Source organism: Aquarana catesbeiana, linkage group LG03 (genome assembly GCF_042186555.1).
Source record: "Aquarana catesbeiana isolate 2022-GZ linkage group LG03, ASM4218655v1, whole genome shotgun sequence".
NCBI lineage: Eukaryota > Metazoa > Chordata > Amphibia > Anura > Ranidae > Aquarana > Aquarana catesbeiana.
Window position 1 is genome coordinate 112,169,039 of NC_133326.1, and position 27,242 is coordinate 112,196,280.

Genomic DNA, 27,242 nt, shown 5'->3' on the forward strand with positions numbered 1-27,242 from the left:
TTGGTTGGTATGGAGGTCTCATTAAAAAAAAAAAAGCAATACACAATATTTGTTATAAACAAATTGTTCAGTTAACTGCTTGCCGACTAGCTGCCGCAGTTTTACTTCCTGCAGAATGGCACGTCTGGGCGAAACAACGTTACCTTACGTCGCTTCGCCTTTTGGCCACTAGGGGCGCGCGCCCCCTCAGTGTCTGCCTGGAGCTGATGTGAGTGCCCGGCGGGCGCGATGACCGCCGGGCACCCGTGATCACTTGTAACAGAGCGAGAACCGAGATCTGTGTGTGTAAACAAGGGAGAGGAAACAGATTGAGTGCTCATACAAAGTATGAACACCGATCTCTCTCTTCCCCTAGTCAGTCCCACCACCCCCCTACAGTTAGAACACACCCAGGGAACGCAGTTAACCCCTTTATTACCCCCTAGTGTTAACCCTTTCCCTGCCAATGACATTTATACAGTAATTGGTGCATTTTTATAGCACTGATCGCTGTATAATTGTCAGTGGTCCAAAATATGTGTCAAATGTGTCCAATTTGTCCACTGCAATATCGCAGTCCTGATAAAAATCACAGATTGCCACCATTACTAGTAAAAAAAAATTAATAATAATAAAAATGCCATAAATCTATCCCCTAGTTTGTAGACGCTATAACTTTTGGGCAAACCAATCAATATACGCTTATTGCGATTTTTTTTAATCAAAAATATGTAGAAGAATACATATCGGCCTAAACCGAGGAAAAAAATAGTTTGTTTTTTTTTTAAATGTGCTATTTATTATAGCAAAAAGTAAAAGATATTGTGTGTTTTTTTCAAAATTGTCGCTGTTCTTTTGTTTATAGCGCAAAAAATAAAAACCGCAGAGGTGATCAAATGTGTACTCAAACAATTTTGTTTCAGTACAGCATCGCACAACTGCGCAATTGTCAGTTAAAGCGACCCAGTGCGGTATTGCAAAAAATGGCCTGGTCATTGAGCAGCCAAATCTTCCAGGGCTGAAGTGGATGGAAGAATGGAAGTAAACCCATCAATGAAACAGTTTAATTTCAGAAATGTAACACTCCCATTGGCTGTGCTCTCAACCAAACTGTCAAACCATCCAATGGCTGGAATCATTACTGATCACATGTGCAGCATCATGGCAGTTGTAGATTAAACAGAGGCAAATATGGCAGCTTCCTTGGCTGAAAACGATAGGGGGGTTTACTTACGCTTTAAGATAAAGAGACCCAAATGGATTTGTGTTGTTTCTTGAGACGGAAGTAAAGTCACAATACTTACCTCCCCGCCAATGGTGATGCCGACATCTTCTCCCTGACTCCTAGGTACATACCAATTTTGTTTGTCTTGATTGGCTGGCACGAAAAGACATAACTCCTGCACATGCACAGGAGTAATTCATCCCGAGAAATGCCTCCCGTTGAAAAATGCCTCCGATGTGTCTGCGCAAGTGCAGTACTAAATGTCACTCCAGCTGATATGTTGATCAGCTGGCGTGACATCAACACAGCGCATGCGCAGATCGTCTGAGGCATTATCCGACGCTATGCAAACAGCGGAGGGAGAACGTACTTGTCAGCTACAGCCTCGCTGTTGTGGGGCGGATTGTGGGTGTGTTGCAATCCGCCCTTACACACAGGCAAAACACACAGCGACGCAGAGTCTGACAAGTACGTTCTCCCTCCGCTGTTTGCATAGCGTCTCCCTCCGCTGTTTTTATTACATTGAATACTGTCTCCTGTTGAAAAATGCCTCCCACAATCTGCACATGAGCTGTGTTGATGTCACGCCAGTTGATCAACGTATCAGCTGGAGTGATGTTTGGTGGCAGCTGGCAATGACAGCTGGCAATGAATATTGAACTGTGCATGTGCAGCTCAGTTTACATACCAGAGAAGACTGAGACCAGGCAGGTATATTTATTTTATTGTAGAAGAGGCATTGCATGCAAAAATTAGTCTTCCTGTTTGTAAATTGTATAATGTTGCATTTAGCTCTACTTTAAATGAGATAATATTAACCTAAAATACTATGAACCTTTATAATTAGCAACTAGTAAAACCTCTTGTACAAAACTGTTATGAATTGTTGTGAACAGTTTGTGAATATTATAGTGTTAATAGCCATACTCATATGCAAAAGAACAAGCAACTACTCCAGCGCTCAAAGGGACAATCACCAGACTGGATGATGTGTGTGGTCAATATTTCCTCTGGGACAATGTTTCAACGTTGCAGCCCTCCTCAGATGGGGGAAATCCAACCATAAGCTAAAAGAACATGCATGGGGTGCAAACACCTAGTGCATTACCCAATATTTATTAAAAGAAACCAAATAAACAAATTAATACTCACAAAGGACAGAAGTAACATACATTACAATTAGCTCCGATGATCGAACAGAATTATTTTTCCTCCACAACGATTCAGAATTGGAATGGGTTTTGGTGATGATTTGCAATATTTTGTTTTCCCCAAGCATGTTAAATGCACCATGTATTGTTTAATAAGAATATCTCTTTTTTTGTATACTTTAGATGATCACATTATGACTGATTAATACAAGCGTTAAAAAAATCATAATGGACAAAACTTCACATAACTATGCTTATTATTATTATTATTTTGGATTATCAACAGAAAATTCACAGCCATGTGGAGTTTCATGTGTTCTATATAATTCTTTTATTTAAATTTACCATTTGGAGGTTTCATTCCTTCCATACAGTGGTTATTAAACATTGTAGTCAAGTCTTGACTATCCTCTTGAATACTAGGAGATCATTCTTGACTACAGTATTCATGTTAAATCTTAGTAGTAACCAATGAAACTGAAGAACACACTTCCAGTCTATAGTCCAACTATATAGCCACATTGGTGTAGTGCAGTTATTTAATGAATGAAGTAAGGGATATCTTGCAAAAATTATAATTTTAAAAACTATCATCTAGGTATGATCTTGGCTAGCAATGACAAAGCTTGAACACATCAGATGACATATCGATATCGAAACAATATAGGGTTGAAAGAGAAAACAAAGAGGGCCTCTCCAATTAGGTCCTACCTCTTTCCAAAATTATTTAGGACTATTGCGGTACCAAGGGGACATACACAAGGGTATAATAAAAATTCATAAATTTATTCAAAAATCGGGTATTAAAAAGTCCAGCAAAGGACACAATATGAACCGTGACACAATAACACAATCACAAAATAATTGTTTACAGCAATGTTAACAGACAAATCCTATTGGTAGTGCCCACACAAAAAAATGAAGGCGCATAATATAGTACTTGCAGACGTGACCTCTACAGTTTCGCGGTCAAGCCGCTTCTTCAGGAGGCGTCTAAGTATATATTCTACAAAATGAGAAAAGTACAATATCAACATTACAAAACATGTCTACAATGAAAAACATATCTAAGAACAACAAGTGTAAAAATAGATATATAGTATTAATATTGGAGAAGGTAATCATTGTATTGCACTCACCCACCTAGGCCCACAAAGGGGCTAGAGCGACACTGTGAGACGCCCACAAGGAGGCGTTCCCCCGGGGGCGGACCAGGGGGGCACTTAAAGATGATGCTATTGTAGGAAATAATAAAAATGAGGTATAAGCAGCTGTAGAGGCAGGGTTCTTTGAAAAAGGTAGGACCTAATTGGAGAGGCCCTCTTTGTTTTCTCTTTCAACCCTATATTGTTTCTATACATTTAAAGGATGATGGTACCTATAAATGATACAATACCCCCTTTTTATTGAATTGGTGGCATACTTTTGAATATGACATATCGATATCATCACATTGCTTAATCCTAGTCTGCAAAAATCTGCAAGCTGGCCTGTGCTGTTTTTTTTGGAGTGCATGTGGGTAAAGTGAGCATATTCAACAGATATTTTAATATAAAGCATTCATTATCACAGCTATTAACTAAGCTGCTGAAATATCTTGACAGCTTAATTACTGTGCCCAATATAAGATTCCTTTGTGAACTTTTTTGCGCATCTGTGTCCATCCTTGCCTATTTTAAATATAATCTTCATAGTTATTTTATGAATTTTGTTATAGTTATGTAGCAATAACTCTCGGTGGAGCTGCTGGTTTAAAGCGGGCTGTTACCTTCACTCTCGATACCTCTGTTTCACCGGCACCAGGTCTAGGGTTCCGTTGAGTTTACCTCTGGACGATATAAGCACCAAACACTTGAGTAGGTTTTCCAATGTTTTAATGAACAAATAAAGGAAGTAGCAGGAAAGAGGCAGAAGGAAAGCTGCAGGGAAGCTCAAATACCTTTCCTTAGTATTCTCCAGAACATTTTTAGTAATTGAACACTTGTAGTTGAATGCGCTCCCCTTGTGGGATTCAATCTTTGCCCGCCTGGTTAGACCTCTCTCACTTGCCTAGCAGCCAGTACGCAGCACGAACAAAAGTCTCTGCCACAGACTTGTTTGGAATAAAACCCGTACGATCCTCTGCCACAGGATGTATTGGTTTGCGATGAATGTCAGACACAGTACTTGAATCTTTAAGCCAACCCGGCTTAATACCATTGCACAGAGCAGGTAAATGTATAAACCTGTTTATTATGTTGATTAAAGAATAGACTTTACAATCAGTTTAATGTTAGGATTCAGAGGAGGATGCTAAAGCCTTGAGACAAGAGACCACCTCTCTCAAGCCTCATTCACAAAAAGAACAGGCTTTTGCTTTGCATTATAGAAATCTAGTGTAGCACCCTCTAGTATGCTAGAATAGATAGTGTTAGGCTTTTTTCAGGTTAGAGTAGGTACAATGTTTTGGCTTAGCTGGCAGCCAAATCTGTATTTTTATCTGGCTCGGATGAGTGATCCAGGGAGGGCTGGTATGACTCAGCAGGCAGCATCTCCGGTACCTCCTCCTACTTCTGGAACTTGCAGGAAACTTCCACAAGAATGGGAGAGAGGTTAGGAGGAGCTGCCTGGAATATTCATGAGGTCCCTGACCAATCCCTAACAGATGGGTTGGCAGGGGGCAGGCCCCCTCAAATACTCTGGGTCAGCCCAGCTGGGCAGAAGAGTTTGGGTGGAAGACTGGAGATGGAGTGCTTGGAGGCTGTCAGAGACCCTTGAGGGTAACCCCTTAGTCTGGGGGGGGGGGGGATCTTGGGTCTGGGAGCTCGGGTGCAGGAGGGATCCTCTGAAAACCCAAGAAGAAATTGTGTCCAGTGGCACAGGAGCAAGTGTGAGGTCAGCAGGAGCCAGTGAGCACGTCCAGGAGATCTCCAAGGAGAGGACAGCCAGGTGGGATGGTGAGTGTTAGCCGGGGAGGACTGGGAGAGAGCAGTCTGAGATTAATGCAGAGTCAGTCTAGGAGGACTGTGGAAGCTTAACCAGGAGGGCTAGAGAAAGGGGCAACTGCAGCCAGGTGGGCTGACAATGCCTGAAGAGGTGGTGCAGGGATCAGTAGTCACAGCAGGACAGCTAGACACTAGGACTTTTCTACACTACCAAAGAGGCCTGCGATCCCTGCCTGTAATAGGCATTTGCTACCAATCTGACTGAGCCCTATTGTCGGATCACCTAACAGTGTGCCAGCTGGTCCTGGGAATTTTGTGCTTAAGCAAGCGTTGTGCTGAAGGAGCTAAAGAGTTTGTAAATAGACTGTACAGAAGAAATTGTCCCTGGAAAAGTTCTGCTAAAGTCAAGTGGGCATCCCATAATAACCTTAACCCCATCCAAGTTCGAAACCCCCTAATAAAATACAAAAACAAAGCTGCAAAGACTGTTTCTTGACTCCAGAGTGTGGTGGAAAATTCTGTTTGCCTGGCTATGCAGGGTGGGGGATCCCATTATTCACCAGCAGCTCCTGCGTGGGTTGCACTACACTTGCAAGCACCTGAAAACCAATGCCTGTTCTGTAACACAGTCTAGTTCACATGAAATTCATAATGTGTTTTTAATTTTGATGCACCATTTGGAAGCTTGCAATTTTGTAACATTTGGCAAATGCCTCAACTTCAGTCAGCGACAGTGCACCCTAAAGTGTAACTAAAGTCTTTCTCATGATAGTCTAAGCTAGTACCAAATCCAGTTACTATGTGGTGAACAAGCCTCATAAAGTAAATAACTTTCCTTCCTTTACCTTACCTGACTGAAACAAATGCTACTGCCACAATTGCTAGGGACCTAGAATGAGGCATGTGTGATACATATGCAAAGTACATGTGCAAATACCATAGCTCCCAACTGTCCCTGATTTCGAGGGACTGTCCCTGATTTGGAGCAATGTCCCTCTGTCCCTCTTTCCTCCTCGTTTGTCCCTCATTTTGGTTTGATCTATATAGTTGTATATAAAATGCACTTTTTATCTATAAAAAAGTGTTTTCCAGCTCTAAACCTATCATCTGATTTCTAAATTGCTGCATTTGTAAATTCCATAAGCCAATATAAAGGAATCCGTGGTACACTAAACTTGCAGAACAGAGATGAGATAAGTGGCTGTCAAGGTAAGCCCACATTCAGTGCTACTGGTTCCTCCGATGTGGACTCCAGCCTCCCAATCTTCAAGAGTAATTTACTGCCAAATTTATTTCAGATAGAATCCTTCAGTATACAAAGGAGAGCTACTGATTTTCTGCTGCCAAAGGTCCCTGCAAGACAGTACTTCCCTTCATTTTGAAAATTGTCCTGATAGCCTTATGTTCTGCAGAATGCCTTGCCAGGTAGAAAGCAGCACACAAGTTGCCACAACAGGGCATCACTTTTTCCTGTGGCAGGAAAGTGCAATGGCGACCCTGGAGGGGGGGGGCAGAGGGAGCCCTGACCCCCCCCAACATTATGCTGTGCCCCACCATGTGCCTATCCCCCCCCCCCAAAAAAAAAATTTTTTTTTTTTACAAAAAAGGCAATGTCTAAGAGGGAGAGCGTCCCCAGTCAGCTCCTGCGGGTGATTCCTCCCCCCTCCCTCTGCTCGCTGACACTGCATAATGCGAGCGCTCACACAACCACGGCTACCCGATCTGCTCCTTCCCCTGCATCCTCATTGGTAGGGAGAAGAGCGAGTTGCAGTAAGGACTCCACCAGGACTCTCAGTTACTGAAAAAACAGACTGATTTCTCCCGTCCTTAGGACAGGAGAACCAGCCTGTAAATTCCAAGAGATGCCAGACCAGCGCTGTCAATAGCAGGGGCAGGACAGCAAGAGGAGGCTGGGGAACCTCACAGTGGCAGAACACCAGGGCCTGGTGGCAAGACAACCTTTGCAACCCTGATAGTTCTCCCACTGCTTTGGACCCTTATATTTTCTTGGTATGCTGGTGACATATATCTCTTGTTTTCTGCCACCCTGGGGGCCCCAATACATTAGGAATGGAGCTCACTGCAGAACATGTGAAAGGGCCGCTGTGGGATCGTAGTAAAGGGCCCCAGGATATATATAATTGCATTTTATAGTTGCCCCCCTACTTTTGTCCCTGTCCCCCCATGTGCCCCCCCTAAATATGAAAGCTGGAGACGCCACTGGGAAAGTGGCTTCCTAAAACGTGATTTTAGGATCCTATTTCAGTTCCCAACATACAGGCTGAGTGCCTCTGTGCTATGCCACTGTACTATTACATTAACACACAACTGGCCTCTCCTCCTGGTAGTTTTTTTTTTAAGTGGAACTACAGTCTCAATGTAATGTCTCTTCTGTAATAAAAAAAAACCTACCTGCCTGCACAGAGTCTTGTTTAGAATGTACAGTAAGATGCACAAGTGCATTTTACAGTCCAGCACAGATCTTGTGTACTGGGATAACTGAATTTCTGTGCATATGGGCGGCACAGTGGTGTAGTGGATAGCACTTTCGCCTAGTAGTAAGAAGGGTCGCTGGTTCGAATCCCAACCACTGACATTACCTGTCTGGAGTTTGCATGTTCTCCCTGTGCCTGCGTGGGTTTCCTCCAGGTACTCAGGTTTCCTCCCACACTCCAAAGACATGCTGGTAGGTTAATTGGATCCTGTCTAAATTGTCCCTAGTATGTATGAATGTGAGTTAGGGACCTTAGATTGTAAGCTCCTTGAGGGTAGGGACTGATGTGAATGTACAATGTATATGTAAAGCGCTGCGTAAATTGATGGCGCTATATAAGTACCTGAAATAAATAAATATGCAGGGGTGATGTCATCCTAATGAAGATGGCTGCAGCCCGACACCTGGAAGAAGCCGAGTAGAAGATTCTGAGAAGGGTCTTCAGACTGTTGAAAGAAAGGTAAGTATCGCAGACTTTAGTTCTGCCTTACAGCCTAAGTTTCGTTTTAAAAATCAGCACAAGGGACATTTATTACTTACTATTATTCCATCATGTCCCTTGTGCTGAAGGCTTCCGCATTCCATGATATCTTCCTCCATCAAGCCCCCCTACCCCTGCCACCATAATCTTCTGGTATGGTGGGGGTTAAAGCGGGAGTCCGGCGACCAATCTTTTTTTTTTTTTTTTTAGGTCACTGAGACACTTTGCTAACCCCAAAATAATACTCACAGTTTGGGTGTAATATTTCCGCCTCTGTCTGTTTTCGTACTAAAGAATAACTTAAAAAATGTGATGCTGGCTGTTTCCATCTTGCTTGTGGGCATGTGAAGCCCACAAGCATTGATTTCTGGGATGCAGTGAATTCTGTTCATTCATAGCTTGTTCACACGCATGATCATTGTTTCCGCACTGAATCTTGGGAAGCCTGACACTAAGCTCCCAGGAGACAGTGCGGCGTCGGGGAAAGGCAATAAACACGCCTACTCCCATGGGAGGAGAGACAGGAAAGTGCCACAATAAAGTACAATATAAAGGTAATTACAGCGATAAAAAAAAAATTCGTGCGGCATTTGAACATCTATGCAATTAACTGAAGAGGGTAAGATTAAGTTAAAAATTTGAGTGGAACCCCGCTTTAAATGAGGAAGAAGCCATACTATAGCTTTTGTGGATGAAATATGATCTATGAATTGAAGCGGCAGACCATTTAATTATACGCCCATCCTATATTCTTGATTGTGTTTCATTCATAGAACGAATACATGTAGTATAGTACTAAGGATATCTTTATTAGTGAAGAAGCCTTTGCCTAGATAACAAAATTTTCTATATTTAATACATTTTTAAGCATCCTTAAAAGTTAACGTGTCACAACCAGGTTTACACAAGAATCTGATCATTTAGACTTAAAAAGTGTATCCAAACCCTAACACAAATAAACCAAATCTGTTGTTGCGCATGTAATGTCATAAAGCTTACTCCCTTTTTATAGTTCCTGTTTTCAATTAAATTACACCTGCTTAATCCTAGTAGCGAGGTGTATCCATAGATACTTCTTTTTCATGTGTTGTCACCCCTTCCCATGCTCTCTTGAGTGGACTACAAGCAACTGTTCCAAAACACTGAGCTGACATGTTCAGTCATTGTCAGTACATGTCATAAGTTCAAACAGAGAGTCTATAATATTTACATTTTTTGTTTTACTTTGCTTTATTTGTTTTTTTTCATTGCTGCAGAAAAAAATGCAGAAAATTGGAAAAAACATGCTTTTTATCAGTTCATATAGTTTTAGCATGCTTTACATGAGAATTATCATTTTAGTGTAATTTTAAATGGGACAAATTATAGAAAAAAATGTATAGTTTAGTTACAGTAAAGCAACTTTCTTTTTAATAACACTGGTCAAAATGTTTTTTTTGTCTAATACTGAATAAACAAATCCATATTGAAAATGTAAAAATGTATCTTATCCACAAGAGCTGAAATGGCTAAAGTTAATCTGAAGGTAAAACTTTCTTTCATTGTATTTATGGAATAGTCGTTCGGGTATTAGCACCAGGTGGTTACTTATTTTAACCCATTTTTGGTGGTGGAAGAAGGAAAAAGTGGACTGGTGGTGTTTTTTTATATTTGTCTATATTTTTGTTATATATACAGTATATATACTATATTACCAAAAGTATTACATGCACATGAACGTTAATGGCATCCCAGTCTTGCTCCATAAGGTTCATCATTGAGTTGGCCCACCCTTTGCAGCTATAACAGCTTCAACTCTTCTGGGAAGGCTGTGCACAAGGTTTAGGAGTGTGTCTATGGGAATATTTGACCATACTTCCAGAAGCGCATTTGTGAGGTCAGGCACTTACGTAGGATGAGAATGCCTGGCTCGCAGTCTCCGCTCTATTTCATCCCAAAGATGTTCTATCAAGTTGAGATCAGGACTCTGTGCAGGCCAGTTAAGTTCCTCCACCCCAAATTCACTCATCCATGTCTTTATGGACCTTGCTTTGTGCATGGTTGAAATGATTTGGTGAAGGGGGATTATGGTGTGGGGTTGTTTTTCAGGGGTTGGGCTTGGCCCCTTAGTTCCAGTGAAGGGAACTCTTGAGGGGTCAGCATACCAAGACATTTTGGAAAAATTTCATGCTCCCAAATTTGTGGGAACAGTTTGGGGATGGCCCCTTCCTGTTCCAACATGACTACACACCAATGCACAAAGCAAGACCCATAAAGACATGGATGAGCGAGTTTGGGGTGGAGGAACTTGACTGGAGTCCTGCCCTCAATCCGATAGAACACTTTTGGGATGAATTAGAGCGGAGACTGCGAGCCAGGCCTTCTTCTTGTCCACATCAGTGCCTGACCTCACAAATGTGCTTCTGGAAGAATGGGCAAACATTCCCGTGGACAGCCTTCCCAGAAGAGCTGAAGCTGTTATAGCTGCAAAGAGTGGGCCAACTCAATATTGACCCCTATGGACTAAGACTGGGATGCCATTAAAGTTCATGTGCGTGTAAAGGCAGACGTCCCCATTCTTTTGCCATTATATATATATATATTTTGTTTAACTGTGGAAAATTCAACCCACATAAAATACAGCCTTTGAAATAAACCAGTGAAAAATAATATGTAAATCTGTGACCAATATTGTGCCAAACAGAGAAAAATCTGTGCTCTCATATTGCTCTGCTAGTGTAGAGTTTTTCACCTTAAGGTCATCACAGAGGACAAGGGGGCACTCTTTACATATGGAGGAAAATAGATTTAATCTCCAAATACTGAAAGGCTTCTTCACAGTAAGAGTTGTGAAAATATGGAATAGAATCCCTCTCGTGAGCTGGTTCTAGCCAGCCTAGTAGATTGTTTTAAAAAAAGATCTGGATTCTTTCCTAAATGCACATAATATGAGTGGATACTATTATTTATAGGCAAAGTTGATCCAGATAAAATCCAATTGACTCTTGGGGGATCAGGAAGGACTTTTTTCCTCCACTGGAGCAAATTGGATCATGCTTTTTATTGTTTTTTTTTTTTGCCTTCTTCTAGTATAGTGTATGGTTTTCTATTTTTTTTTCTATGTTAGTTGAAATAGATGGACTAGTGTCTTTTTCAACCAAATTACCGCCTGTACCTATATAACTATGTAATATAACTCATATAAAACTCTTAGTTCAAATCCTCCCAGTGATGGTGTCCATACACTTTCCAATACTCTTCAAAAGAGTAAACTGCATACCATTAGTGTAATTCCAGTGATTCAGTGTCCCTCCATCACTTCTTAATGGCAATAAATCACCTGCTCAATGTGCCTCTCCTTTTACCGATCAGCATAACTCACTCTGTTAATGCAGACAATCAGTAGGTCGGACTGCTTTCTGTTAACACAGTGCCCTGCCTCATCTCTCCTTCCCACATTGCAGCCGAATGTTGTTAAAAATGAAATAAACTATAAACTGCTACAATTTTATAAAACCCAAGATATTTATTTAAGAGAAAACACTCACAAACATGATAAGCAAATGGAGCTTCTGTACATTTATACAGGTTAGATGGGTTCCGGTGGGATTGCTACATCAGTATACATGAGCCTGGTTGCTGCCAAGTCACAACGCGTTTCGTCAGCTCCTTAGTTGATTTAACCCTCAACTGCACCAGAAGATTACGGTGGGGGGCAGGACAGGGAAAGATTTTCACTAACAGAAGAGGAATCAACACAAGGTACACATCCTACCAACTGTAAGTTGTGTTCCTTGTGCTGATTTTTCTGTGTGCGATTTTGACTGCGTTTAGCCTTTAACTTCTTTCAGGTTTCTATTTCTGTCCCCCTTTGAGGGGATTTTTCCCTACTTTTTGTCTCTTTGATGCCTATGCAAGAAACTGAGGGTGCAGCTATCAAGGAACTGGATGGCAAATGCAGCAACAAAAAAACACAGAAGTTTCTAACCCTTCCCCGCTCTTCTGAAAAGAAATAAGAACAATTCCTTGGTTCAGCTGTTTGCAGATGGATCAGGCAACAATCTACAGTCAGATGCAGATTCCTGGCTTAGAGGTCTTAGGGAAATAGTGCTGACTACAATTGTAGTATTTGCTATTGTTTCTTTGACAAGCTGATGTTTGGGGTGTTTGGCAGGTTAACCCCTTCATAACTGAACAATTTCATCTCCCTAAGAAATGTTAGTGACATGCATTGGGGTCAATGAGGAAGGTGAAATTAAAGTGAATTTTGATGGTTTTTCAATGGGTGGTTTTTCAATGGAGTGCAATGGAGTGCAATGGGTTTTAAATGGCTCCTAAAGGTCATGAAAGTTGCTTTCAGCTATCCTGGCATTGTCTTATGCCCTGTACACACGATAGGATTTTCCGATGGAAAATGTGTGATAGGACCTTGTTGTCCGAAATTACGATCGTGTGTAGGCTCCATCACACATTTTCCATAGGAATTTCCGATACACAAAGTTTGAGAGCGTGCTATAAAATTTTCCGACAACAAAATCGTGTCGATCGTGTGTACACAAATCCGACGCACAAAGTGCCACGCATGCTCAGAATAAATTAAGAGACGAAAGCTATTGGCTACTGCCCTGTTTAGAGTCCCGACGTACATGTTTTACGTCACCGCGTTCAGAACGATCAGATTTTCCAACAACTTTGTGTGACCGTGTGTATGCAAGACAAGTTTGAGCCAACATCCGTCGGAAAAAATCAATGGATTTTGTTGTCGGAATGTCTGATCAATGTCTGACCGTGTGTACAGGGCATTAGTCTTGAAACCTCATTAACCTTATTCTTTTATTTTTTTTACAGAAAGGAGAACAAACAGTTTAAAAAGTTAAATTAAAAATCATCAGTACACAAATAACAATCAAATACATACCACAAAAACACAAATACTGTATACATAACACTTTGTGAAAAAATCAAAACTGGTCTAAATACACCACAAAAAGCCCACACCTTCTAAATAAAGAAAAAAATATTTTTTCAAGCAAACTTTAATGAGTGAAATTGAGAGCTTCCAACTGTTTAGCGGAAATTACTCAACTTATTACTAACATCCATACATGAATATGGCTTAGCCAAGTGAGCAAATGTATGTTGCAACTGGCTGTCAGATTAATATATTTCTGTGTTGCTTGATTGATTTTTTTTATAATAAAGTGTAAGTAAGCAACCTGGCAGGTATCCTTATAGATAGATAGCTACATAGATAGAGATAGATAGGTAGATAGGTATATGCCAGTGGTAACAGAGGTCTCCCTTTTCCCCAACTTCAATAACTGTTAAAAAATGTTTCGTAAAGTAGTTGTAAACCCCATTCATGAAATTTGAACTAAGCACATATATCTGTAGTGTTTACTTGTCTCTCTCCAAAGCTCTAAGTGTCATTTCTCTCGGGTGCTTCCTTCCTCTGTTATCAGCATGAATAACTTCTGACAAGTTCTCCGACACATGAGGTAACATGAGCTAAAAATTTGTGTCTGGGAGGGGAGATAAGTGCACAGCTTGTCTATTCAGAATACAGCTCTGCATGTTCCTTTGTTCCTCTACCTATGTGGAGGTGTGTGTGTGTCCCTTTCCTCCAATCAGCTCCCACACAGTGTAGCTGCAGTCTCTCCACCCTAACCTATGTACTGCTGGCAGATGAAGAAAGGTTTTTAAAACAATCTGCACTTTTGAAAGGGTGTAGAAAGGAAAAGACTGCAGATATACAAATAAAACGTATGTAGGAAGATTTGTTTCATTTTTGTGTATCATCTGAGGCTATTCACTTAACTGGGTATATGTGAGGGTTTACTATTACTTTAAAGAAGATCATTGTGTTTTCTCCACAAAATGCAAAACATTTTCCAATGTGTAGCAAAATCTCTGTAAGCAATATAAGGCACTTCCAGCTCTTGCACATGCATACACTTACTTAGGTAAGGACCCTACACTGCCCAGTGTTCACATGCAATGCTTAGATCAGTTACAATGCTTGCTTCTAATATTGGCTTACATAGGAATGGCCATAAATAGTTTATAACACTGACTAGTTGCACTCTGCCTCACTGTAAATATATATATACACACACATTCCATTTTTTTTACTTTTCCTGTTAGTGCCTTACTAACTATTATATAGCATACAGGATTCAATTACTGTGTCCCTGGCTCAGAGTTTTTAACATAAACAAGTCTTTGGGGGATTATTTCAGCTACACTGGGAAACAAAAGAAACTTAAGGTTAATTGTATAAATAAATAGGGATCTGTGTTATAAATAGTAGTATATCTTTCAAATTGTAATATGTGTGAATTTATGAATAAGGTAACCTCCTTAGCGGTATTCCCGAGTGTGGCTCGGGGACGGAGCACTGCGCCAAATTCAAAAAGTTAAGAACACCCCATTCATACAGTACACTGTAATCTTACAGATCACATTACTGTATCACATTATTTCACATCCCTTTTATCCCTAGTGGTTTGTCCTATGCCCTGCATGCAGTTTTATATTATATATACTGTTCTTTCTGCCTGGAAACTGGAGATTGTCCATAGCAACCAAAAAGTGTCATTACATCAAAAGTGGTTTTAGACCAGCTAGAAAACAGCTATAATTAATTTAATATCACTTGCAGAATTGAGCGATAGTGATTTGTTGGGAAATTCGTCATCAAACACTGAAAGTAATGACAGCGACAATTCTGCAACTGAGCAAATTTCAGTGTTTTTGATTTGATTACATTATTGAATAATTTTTATTATTATTATATTATTATGTATTATAATTATTTATAGTTATTTATTACATTATAATTTATGTTTTTGTGTTTCAAACTTTATCATACCCAGGCTGTCTATTAGACTCTTGTTTGGACAGATTTAAGTGTGTTATTCCTGAGAATTACAGGCCTACAATATAGAAGGCCAAATTTCCATGCAAAACATTGTACCGCTTTGAGCATCAAAAATCTGACATAATCATACCGCCAGGGAGGTTAACTGTCTATGCAATGTTAGGATTCTCCAAATTTTTGCAATGTTTTACTATTCCAAGGCTGATAGGGCCTTGGGGAGAGCAGAGTGGAAGCCCTGGGAGTCAGGGAACTCTCACTGTCAGCATTACTCCTTGGACTCAGTAAAGATCCCTCCATGGAATTCCTCCAGCTCCTGCCCATAGTTCCAGGAAAGTTAAGTCTCAGTGGTGAAGATGTTGCATTATTTGTATTTATAGGAGTTGGAGATCTGGAGCTTTGTTGAGAACCTGACCAGGATCCCTCTGGGGTTTGAGTTCCAGCCACTGGTGTTGATGATCCTTGGCTGTTTGATTCAAGTTCATTCTCTTTATGAGAGGCTTTGGTATCTCTAGATAAGCGTGGTACAATGGGATCTCTTGGCTCTTTTTCACATCCTGGTTGGGATATGCTCCTTATCTGCTGAACCTGTTGCTGGAAACGCAGCTTAGCTGCAAAAAAAATTAACCAATATCATCAGACCATGCAGTAATGCATGAAATGAAAACTTTCATTATTCCCATTACACATTGTCCTAACCCAGTGTTTCTCAACTCCAGTCCTCAAGGCGCACCAACAGGTCATGTTTTCAGGATTTCCACTATTTTGCACAGGTGATTTGATCAGTTTTCACTGCCTTAGTAATTACCACAGCAGTTTCATCTGAGGGAAATCCTGAAAACATGACCTGTTGGTGTGCCTTGAGGACTGGAGTTGAGAAACACTGTCCTAACCAACGTAAGTGGATCAAAATCCATTTTATGCAAAATTATATTGTTCTACTCACAAATTATCAATCAAATTGTATTAGTACTTTTTAAAGACCAACATTATTATAAACAAAAACATACTTAAAGCGGAGTTCCGGTCACCAAAATGTTTTATTTTTTTTCCAGGTATCCCCTCACACTGTATTAATAACACACATAAACTATATGTGTATATGCTAGTGGATGGTAATCATATTTTATTTTTTTATCTTTTTTTTATCTTTAGATTTAGCTCATCCTCTTCTGGCCGTGGCCATGATGAGTGTGGGCATATGAAGCCCAATCGCAACCTCTTCCTGGATAACCGATTGAGAGGTGCATGCTGGGTAACCAGCATGCACCTCTCGATCTCACGCATGTGCAATGCTTCCACGACCGTATCGTCGATTGTTTAGCAAGTTGCCATAACAACAGGCAGCTTTGGAGGAAGGTCCCGCCCCCTCGTTATGGCAACATAGATAGATAGATCTGCCTTAAATCGCGTCATTTCCTGTCGGGAAATAACGCAATTTTTTCACACAGGCCTGCCCACTGACTCCTGGGAAATGATGACTCACATTTCCCAGGAGCACAGGCGAGGGAGGAAGCGATGCGGAGCGCCGCAGAGCTGGAAATGGCAGATTAGGAGCCACCACCTAGCAACAGGGCACTTCTGGTAAGTTTAAAAAAAAATTTGCTGTAAAATGTTTTTTATTATCAATAAAAGACTGTGAGAATGTGAAAAAACGTTTTCAGGGTGAAACTCCGCTTTAATGGAAAACTGTGAGAACTGACAGAAATATAGTGCCTCATTCTGAAAATGCTAGCTGCCTGCTGTAAAGAAATTGTAAATTCTGTATAAAACTATTCCATTTGAATGCTTTGCTTTTGTAATATACATTGCAATCATTGTGTACACAGCACTAATAATGTTTGGTTCTTTTGTGTCTGTTCCCTATTGCAGTAGTTATTAATTTGGAGCCACTAATCAATATTAGGATGGGACTTGCCAAGCTATAACATTTCCAGAACATCTGGCTTTCTAAATCAGCCTTTTTCAAGCAGGGTGCCCAGAAACCCTGGGTTGCCTTGAGGTTTCTTCAGGGGTGCCTTAGCAAAATGCCTATAAATTTCCCCAGAATTGTATACAAGGCGGTGGGTGGATGAAACCTGCCTTTTAGTTACACAAAGCCATGGGTTTTCATTGTGTACACCAGAGGCGTCGCCAGGGGGTGGCTATTGGGGCTATAGCCCCGAATCTGGGTCCCATAGCCCCGAGTCTCTTGCTGCAGAGACTCGGGCTGCGGCGGGCGGACTGCATGAGGCGTATGAGGAGAGAAGCGGGGGTGTCCTTGCCGCCGAGCAGTATGGCTGTGTGATCCGATTCACAGGGTGAAAAACCCGGCTCTCTGCCACTCAGCCTGTCTGTCCCAGGGAGGAGGAGATCCCTGCAAACCAGCAGATCACAGCGGCGATTGCAGACATCGTGTCCCGGCCAGCGTTGCTATGGGGGTGGGGGGCGGGCTGCACCGGGTGACACCGGGGCCGCCGCCCACCGCTACACAGTGTGTAGTACACACTGTACTTCTGCTTGCAGAGCCGCAGCGGAGCGGTGTGAGCAGAGTACCAAGCCGTGCGGGGGAGGCTGCCTGTAGCACTCCCCCGTCTTAAGCTGTCCCTCGGCCTCGGGGATCTCCAATGTCTCCGGAGGCAGCCGGAGTTGGTGGGAGGAGCTGGGGGTGTGGCTGCCTCCTCCACTCCTCCCACAGACTCCTTCACTCACTGGCTGATCCCACAGCTGAAGGCGAAAGAGACAAGGACACAGCAGTCCAGAGCGTCTTCAGCTCCAGGCATGCTGTAAGTTACTGCACCACTGCACATGTCACTACTTGGAGTCCTAACCTGGCACCATACCACCCCAGCCTTCCCTTTGCCACCGCAACCTGCCCTATGCCACCGCAACCTCCCCTTTGCCACCCCAACTTGCCCTATGCCACCCCAGCCTGCTCTATGCCACCGCAACCTGCCCTATGTCACCCCAGCCTTCCCTATGCCACCGCAACTTGCCCTATGCCACTCCAACCTGCCCTACATCACCCCAACCTGCCCTATACCACCGCAACCTGCTCTATACCACCCCAGCCTGCCCTATACCACCGCAAACTGCCCTATACCACCCCAGCCTGCCCTATGCCACCGCAACCAGCCCTACACCACCGCAACCTGCCCTATACCACCCCAGCCTGCCCTATACCACCCCAGCCTGTCCTATACCACTGCAACCTGCCCTATACCACCCCAGCCTGCCCTATACCACCGCAAACTGCCCTATACCACCCCAGCCTGCCCTATGCCACCGCAACCAGCCCTATACCACCCCAGCCTGCCCTATGCCACCGCAACCAGCCCTATACCACCCCAGCCAGCCCTATACCACCGCAACCTGCCCTATACCACCCCAGCCTGCCCTATGCCACCCCAGCCTGCTATATGCCACTGCAACCTCCCCTATGCCACCCCAGCCTGCTCTATGCCACTGCAACCTGCCCTATGCCACCGCAACCTACCCTATGCCACCGCAACCTGCCCTATGTCACCCCAGCCTTCCTATGCCACCGCAACTTGCCCTATGCCACTCCAGCCTGCCCTATACCACCGCAACCTGCCCTATACCACCGCAACCTGCCCTATACCACCCCAGCCTGCTATATGCCACTGCAACCTCCCCTATGCCACCCCAGCCTGCTCTATGCCACTGCAACCTGCCCTATGCCACCGCAACCTACCCTATGCCACCGCAACCTGCCCTATGTCACCCCAGCCTTCCCTATGCCACCGCAACTTGCCCTATGCCACTCCAGCCTGCCCTATACCACCGCAACCTGCCCTATACCACCCCAGCGTGCCCTATACCACCCCAGCCTGCCCTATGCCACCGCAACCAGCCCTATACCACCGCAACCTGCCCTATACCACCACAAACTGCCCTATACCACCCCAGCCTGTCCTATACCCCTGCAAACTGCCCTATACCACCGCAACCTGCCCTATACCACCCCAGCCAGCCCTATACCACCGCAACCTGCCCTATACCACCCCAGCCTGCCCTATACCACCCCAGCCTGCCCTATACCACCCCAGCCTGTCCTATACCACCACAAACTGCCCTATACCACCCCAGCCTGCCCTATACCAACCCAGGCTGTCCTATACCACCGCAAACTGCCCTACACCACCCCAGCCTGCCCTACACCACCCCAGCCTGCCCTATACCACCCCAGCCTGCTGTATATCACCCCAGCCTGCCGTATACCACCTCAACCTGCCCTATACCACCCCAGCCTGCCCTATATCTCCCCAACCTGACCCATGCCACCGCAAACTGCCCTATACCACCCCAGCCTGCCCTTTACAAATCCAGCCTGCCCTATACAACCCCAGCCTGCACTATACAACCCCAACCTGCCCTATATCAAACCAGCCTGCCCAATACCACCCTATACTTTAATTTACAGGGGCCATTTGGAGGTGCGCCTGCAGGGCGCTAGACAGGAGGGGAGTGACACCATGTTTTCCCGCACCAGGTGACACCAACCCTAGTGACCCCACTGCCCGCCGCCTCACAGATTTATTCATGAAGCACACAGCAGTCCAAGATGGCTCTGCAGAGAACGGCCGCCCTGCCTCACCACAACCACTGCCCAGAGACTTTGTCACCCAGACTCTTACATGGACGAAGCCTCCCTCTCCTCCTCATCTGAAAGAAGTAAGAGAGCTGCAGTCTCCCCAGCCTCATCACCCACTAAGCTGCCCTAAGCCAAAAAGCAGCACTAGGCTTCACTGCCAGCACAGCCCGCTGATCATGAGGAGAACACTGACTCCCTCTCTGCATTCCTTGCAGCAGATGTCCCACACACAGAGGCTACTGTAAGGGCACTTTCACACTGTGGTGGGGGGACATTGATGGTAAAGCGCCGCTATTTTTAGCGACGTTTTACCGTAGTTTAAACAGTGCTTTTCGGCCACTAGCGGGGTGCTTTTAACCCCCCGCTAGTGGCTGATTAAGGGGTTAATAGTGCCCGCGAAGCTCTGCTACCGAAGCGCTTTGCAGGTGCTTTGGTGGCGCTGCCCATTGATTTCAATGGCAGGGGCACTTTAGGAGCGGTGTATACACCGCTCCTAAAGCACCCGAAAGATGCTGCTTGCAGAACTTTTTTTAACGTCCTGCAAGCGCACCGCCCCAGTGTGAAAGCACACTGTCACTGGAGTGACAGGAGAGGTGCATTACAGCCGCTTTGCAGGCGCAATATTTAGCGTAAAGTGCCTCAGTGTGAAAGTAGCCTAAAAGAGAGGAAAGAAGTGAGCGGGCGGACGAGCAGAGATGACATCATCTCTCACTGCCCGCCCGCATCACCGCTCACTTGCCCTCACTAAATGGACCAGTGCTGCCAGCCTGCCACCAATGCAGCGAAATGCACATTTGGTGACCCTGACACCATATCAACCATGGTACCATAATGATTGCACGGCCAACACCGGCCATTGCCTACGAAAATTTGCTTACCACCGGCGTGCACCACAGCCCCCCCCCCCCGGTTGGTGACCGGTGACTGCTGCTATGGGCTCTAGCCCCAGATCTTTTGCAGACCTAGCAAAGCCCCTGGTGTACACCATTACAACCTTGTAGCTGCCAACCCCCTAATGACCAATAACATCATCATTCGATAAGGAGGATGTCAGTTCCCTGCATATCATCCTTGTTTGACCCTTCCTTGCCTCTCTCCATCAGCTTTGGGGTCTGATTAGCTAAGTGATGGAGAAAAATTGAGGGAGAAGAGAAACATTGGAATACTAGTCATTACCAGTTTGCAAAAGTGTATTTGCTTTGGAAGAATACATTACCTTAAACTTTGGGCGTCCTACATGTATTAATGTTGCTGCATTATGTAAAACTATTAGGGCTGTTACTGATTAAAATTTTCGTGATCGATTAATCGATTTTTTTTTTATTCAATTAATTGACTAATTTTGATCAATTATAACGCACATACAGATCCAACTACTTTTAGGTGATCTCCTTGCATTGCAACTCTGCATTAGTCAGTGGTAAATGTGGTATACACTATATACAATCACCCGACACTAGTTAGTTTCCACAGTCCATGACTTAACTTCACAGTTCACACAAATAAGTTTTAAATTCAAACTGTAGCACTGACGTAAGTAATTTTTTTTTCCACAGTAGCGTGACAATCCCTCCACCACCGGTCTAACTAATCACTCTCACTGTATGGCATAGACCCCTGTGCAAACAGGTGGTCATGCAAGCGGGTATCAAAAGGATTAACACAGACCATAAACTTCTCTCACGTCTCCTTAGATCTCAGCAAGGATGCCAGGTCATGGGTAGAAAGAAAAGATCTAAGTGCTCACCGCTTAAGTATAAGATTTAATTTTTGTGTTCAAACTACTCACATAAAGATGATAAAAACACAGCATGTAAAGCTGACAATCGTGTTAGTTCCGTAGGGCAGCAGCGAGTGACGTCATGCGTAGCTCCTCCCCCGTACGTGTTACGTTCAATCAGAACTTCAACATCACTGGACTCCTCCCCCCTTCCTCAAGTGCCTCCGTCTGCTAACGAAGGGAAGAGGGGAGGAGTCCGGTGACGTCGATGTCCGTAACGTCACCGGATCTCCGACGGAACTCCCTGAAGACACAGAAGCCGGCAGAGAGCTGAGAACCGATCAAAAGAATTTTGATCGATCAAAAAAATTAATCGATTAATCGAGGAATTAATCTTTAATTTCCACAGACCTAAAAACTATCAGAATAAATTTTATATTTTAGAATGGGGCGCCTCAAGACTGTCCATAATTTTAAAGGGTGGCTTGATTGAAAAAAGGTTGAGAAAAAAAGAAATCACTGACTCCTAATTTACATATTTGTTTTAGGTCACTAACTTGAAGCTCTTAAATTAGTATAAAAGCCAACTAACATTTTCGAAAGGATAGTTCAGCAAGGCAGCCTACATAGTTTCTTAGAATAAGTTTGTTTAAAGTGATCCTGTCATTCGTTTTTTTATTTTTCAAAGTAAAATCCCTCCTAGTAAAAGCAACTACAAGCTGCTTGCTGCTATATTGATTTACTAGAAAAGCCTCTACTGTGTATGCCAGCTAGAATAACTAAGAGTCTGAATTCTCTATCCAGTAATTGTTCTCTCATCAGACAGGGGGTGATGAGAATAGAATCACAGGAACTCACAGAATGAGCTTTTTCTGGACAGAAAAGTATTAACAGTGACTGGATAGGCTTAGCCAGGCCGATGAACTTGGTGTCCCACCCAACCACTGCTCCATCACACCACCATCACTCCTGGATCGTCACTTCCGGTAGAATGTATTGCGTCACTTCCGGTTGCCGTACAGCCACGCCTCAATGAGTTTTGTCATCACGACTTTGTCGAGGGATACAAAGTCATCTGGAACCCTTGGACAGTGACTGGATATACCAAGCCTATCCAGTCACTGTAGCAACTTTGCACAGTATTAAAGTGATTGTAAGGGTTCATTTTTTTTTAAAATAACAAACATATCATACTTACCTCCACTGTGCAGCTCGTTTTGCACAGAGTGGCCCCGATCCTCTTCTGGGCTCCCCCGACTGCTCCTGCGGCTCCTCCCCACATCCGATAACCCCCTAGGAGAAGCGCTCTCCCGAGGGGGTTACCTTGCAGGTGCGCTCCCGAGTCCATAGACGCCGAATCTATGACTGCCCCCCCCGGCACCCGAGTCGTTGAATTTGATTGACAGCAGCAGGAACCAATGGCTATGCTGCTATCAATCTATCCAATCAAGAGCCGAGAACCCCGGGCAGAGAGAGACATCGCGTCCCTGCCGGGTCAAGTTCCAGGGCTCAGGTAAGTAAAATGGGGGGACTGGGGGGTCGGTCACTGCCAGGTGTTTTTTCACCTTAATGTATAGGATGCATTAAGGTGAAAAAAACACAAAGGTTTACAACCCCTTTAAGGCTATAAATATTTGTTGACTTTTGAGTGTAATTTGAGGCAGATGGGAAATAAATGGTGTGTTTAACATTCTTTCGGGGGTTCCTTTGTTTTTCCCTTTTATATGAGCATTATGAGCAGATTTATATAAGATAGCGTAAGATATTTTCTCTATCACAAAGGAGTGAATTTATTTGGATTATATGGTATTACTTTACTATGGTATTACTTTGAAAGTGGAAGCCAGATAGATAAAAAAAAATTGGCACTGTGTTTTATAAAATCTGTTGCACAGAGGTAAGATTGTTGAGCATTGGTGGCTGGGTGCACAATCATATTTTTTGGTTATATACAGTAGTTCCCAGCCAATGATTTATGGCCAGGGCCTGCTGATCGCCTTAGCAAATCACTCTACAGAACCCTGTGTTTACTAACAACACAGAGCTCTGTCATGGATGAGCGATGTGGCTGTTTTTTTCTCCACGCAAAGCAGAGAGAAAAATCAATCACATCCATTAGTAAAAGCAGCACACATTACAAACATTACACATTGTTAGGCACACGGTTAACCCCTTGATTGCCCCTAAATGTTAACTCTTTCCCAGCCAATGTCATTAGTATAGTGTCACCGTGTATAGTATTAGCACTGATCACTGTATTAGTGTCACTGGTGATGTCAGTGTTAGTCAGTTCCCACCCAGTGTCAGTTGCCCGCCACACTATCACAGTCCCACTATAGGTCGCTGATCACTGCTATTACCAGTATAAAAATAAATAAAAATTCCAGTATATATACAGTACCATCATTTGTAGACGCTATAACTTCCATGCAAACCAATCAATATACATGTATTGGGATTTTTTTTCTTTACCAAAGACATGTAGCAGAATATTATTGTCCTAAATTTATGAAGAAGTTGTATTTTTGTACTTTATAGCAGAAAGTAAAATATATTGTTCTTTTTTCAAAATGTTCAGTTTTTTTTGTTTATTTAACCTCTTGGTTACCGGGCACTTACACTTCCTGCCCACACCAATTTTCAGCTTTAAGCGCTGTCACACTTTGAATGACAATTGCGCGGTCATGCTACACTGTACTCAAAGGAAATTGTTATCATTTTTTCCACACCAATGGAGCTTTCTTTTGGTGGTATTTAATCACCATTTGGGTTTTTATTTTTTGCTAAACAAACAAAAAAAGACAGACATTTTTGAAGAAAAAAAAACATGTTTCATTGTTTGTTATAAAATTTTACAAACGGGTAATTTTTCTCTTTCATTGATATTCGCTGTTGAGGCTGCACTTATGGGCACAGGTAATGCGACACTGATAGGCATAGATAAGGCGACACTGCTAGGCACAGATAAGACAGCACTGATGGGTGGCACTGATAGATGTCACTGATGGGCACTGGTAGGTGGTATTGATAGGCAGCACTGGTAATGACGCACTGATTGGTGATTTATAGGCAGCACTGTGGGCACTGATAGGCGGCACTGTGAGCACTGATAGGCGGCACTGTGAGCACTGATAGGTGGCACTGAGGGCACTGATAGGTGACACTGTGGGCACTGATGGGTGGCGCTGGTGGGCACTGGTAGGTGACGCTGGTGGGCACTGGTAGGTGACGCTGGTGGGCACTGGTAGGTGACGCTGGTGACACCTCCGCAATCGGGACCAATCTCCCTCTCGCAGCCGCCGGTGATCATCTTTTTTTTTTCTCCTCACGCTGTCCAGGGACGCCCTCCCGGCAAATTAAGTCCGCGCTGTAGCCATCTTTCGGCTTGGACAGAGGGGTGGCTGTGGACATGGTATATCTGGCCTTTGCAAAAGCGTTTGATACAGTTCCCCACACACGGCTCATATATAAGGTAAAGTCTAGAGGCTTGGAAAGAACAATTTGTAAATGGATAGAAAACTGTCTAAAAGACAGAATTCAGAGAGTAGTGGTTAATGATTCTTACTCTGAATGGTCTAAGGTTATCAGTGGTGTACCCCAAGGTTTGGTGCTGGGACCCTTACTTTTTAATATCTTTATAAATGATATAGGGTCTGGGGTTAAAAGTAACATTTCTATCTTTGCAGATGACACCAAGCTATGCAGTGGAATAACATCCTTACAGGATGTCTCCAATTTACAAGCCGACCTCAATGCACTGTCTTATTGGGCAATTAAGTGGCAAATGAGGTTTAATGTTAATAAATGTAAAGTTATGCACTTGGGGGCTAGAATATGCATGCATCATACATACTAGGGGGAGTACAACTGGGGGAATCAATGGTGGAGAAGGATCTGGGGGTTTTGGTAGATCATAAGCTCAATAATAGCATGCAATGCCAAGCTGCAGTTTCCAAAGCCAGCAAAGTCCTTTCTTGTATTAAGAGAGGTGTGGACTCCAGAGAGAGAGATATCATTTTGCCCCTGTACAAATCCTTAGTAAGACCTCATCTGGAATATGCAGTTCAGTTTTGGGCACCAGTTCTCGAAAAGGATATCGGGGAACTGGAGAAAGTGTAGAGAAGAGCAACCAAACTGATAAGAGGCATGGAGGAACTCAGCTATGAGGAAAGATTAGAGGAACTGAATTTATTCACTCTTAAGAAAAGGAGATTAAGGGGGGATATTATCAGCATGTACAAATATATAAGGGGTCCATATAATAAACTTGAGTTGAGTTATTCACTTTAGGGTCATCACAGAGGACAAGGGGGCACTCTTTACACCTAGAGGAAAAAAGATTTCATCTCCAAAACCTTCCTGAGCTCAAGTGGTTAAAGCAGACCTTCAGTCATGTTTTCAACTTTCCATCTATTAAATCTTCTGCCCTTGTTGTTTTAACTTTGGATAGTAAAACATTTTTTTCTGCCAGCAAATACCTTATACAGCCCACTTCCTGTTTCTTGTCTGGTAAAAAGCCTAGGCTTATGACATCATGCACAGCTCTCTCTCTCCTGAGAGTTTGCCAGGAAGGGAGGGGGAATGAGTCATAAGAGGGCCAATCAGAGCTGCAGAGCTGGAGGTATGCCTCTGTGTGTCTGTGTATATTCAGGAAGTGAACAGGCAGCAGCTTCAGCTGCCCACAGTTAAAATGGATGCAGCCAGACTTGGTGGAGGGAGATTTCTGCAGCATATTTGGCAAGTACAGAATCACAGTATATAAAATAATATGCAAAGTGGTTGGAGGGAAGCTTCAGAATGGAAAAGATGTTTTTATTACAAATTATGTGAGCAGACTGCAGTTTCTCTTTTAGGCTGGGTTCACATATGAGCACGCGGGGGCTCACAGCAGGAGTTCGGTGAATCCTCATTCACCATTTCAGGTCCGATTTCAGCCCGAATTTTGGCTGAATTTAGACCTGAAATGGACAAAAAAAAAAAAATCGCACCGGAGCTGCTACGGAGATATGTGAACCGGCTCCATAGAGAGCGGGTCACAATCTCCTGCTGTACTAATTGGATGCGAGCTTTAGTGTGAACCCAGCCTAAAGTAGTGCAATGTCGAATAGTAAAAATGCCCTGGTCATGAAGGGGTAAAAATCTTCCGGAGCTTAAAGCAGAGGTCCACCCACCGCTGCAAAAATTAAAAGCCAGCAGCTGCACATACTGCAGCTACTGACTTTTAATAATCGGACACTTACCTGTCCTGGAGTCCAGCGATGTCGGCACCGCAGATGATGTTTCCATCAGCTGTCGGGTGCATGCCGCCTTGATTGCGAGTAAGGGAACCTGGCAGTGTAGCTTCACGCTGGGAACCCTATTGCGCATGGCTCCGCTCCTCTCTGCTACTGGCCCGGCGACAGGGGGAGGAGGAGAGAGCCCGAGCCGTAATGTCAATACCCGCGGCTGAGGCTCCCGGAAGTGGGGAAAGCATACCTGTGAAAGATAGGTATGCTGTCCCCCCTCCCCCCCCCCCCGAAAGGTGCCAAATGTGGCACCGGAGGGGGGGAGCAGTACAATGAGTGGAAGTTCCACTTTTGGGTGAAACTCCGCTTTAAGTGGTTGTTTTGTATTCACTTGCAATATGCTTTTGAAGTTGATAAAAAATGTGACTACTCCAGGGGAGTCAATTCCCTAGCACAGTCCTCTCCTTTCTTACACATCATAGCCCTCTCATCTTCTGGGAGTGTGTTTTTACCCTCTTTGATGGACCAGCTTCTCCATTCCTCCTCTCACCTCACTACATAACTTTAATGTAGCTACTGGGGCAATAGTGAAG

General features: G+C 43.6%; 1 protein-coding gene across 5 annotated transcripts in view; it reads right to left on the bottom strand.

The window, feature by feature from the left end:
- Positions 1 to 11,739: 11,739 nt before the first annotated feature.
- Positions 11,740 to 27,242, bottom strand: part of LOC141131572 (uncharacterized) — a 101,643-nt gene continuing 86,140 nt past the window's right edge. For all 5 annotated transcript variants that reach the window (XM_073618994.1, XM_073618992.1, XM_073618993.1 and 2 more), the window contains one exon: positions 11,740 to 15,721. In XM_073618994.1, the coding sequence (XP_073475095.1) occupies positions 15,273 to 15,721 (449 nt within the window). In that variant the 3' untranslated portion in view covers positions 11,740 to 15,272. The remainder of the gene's footprint in view (positions 15,722 to 27,242) is intronic.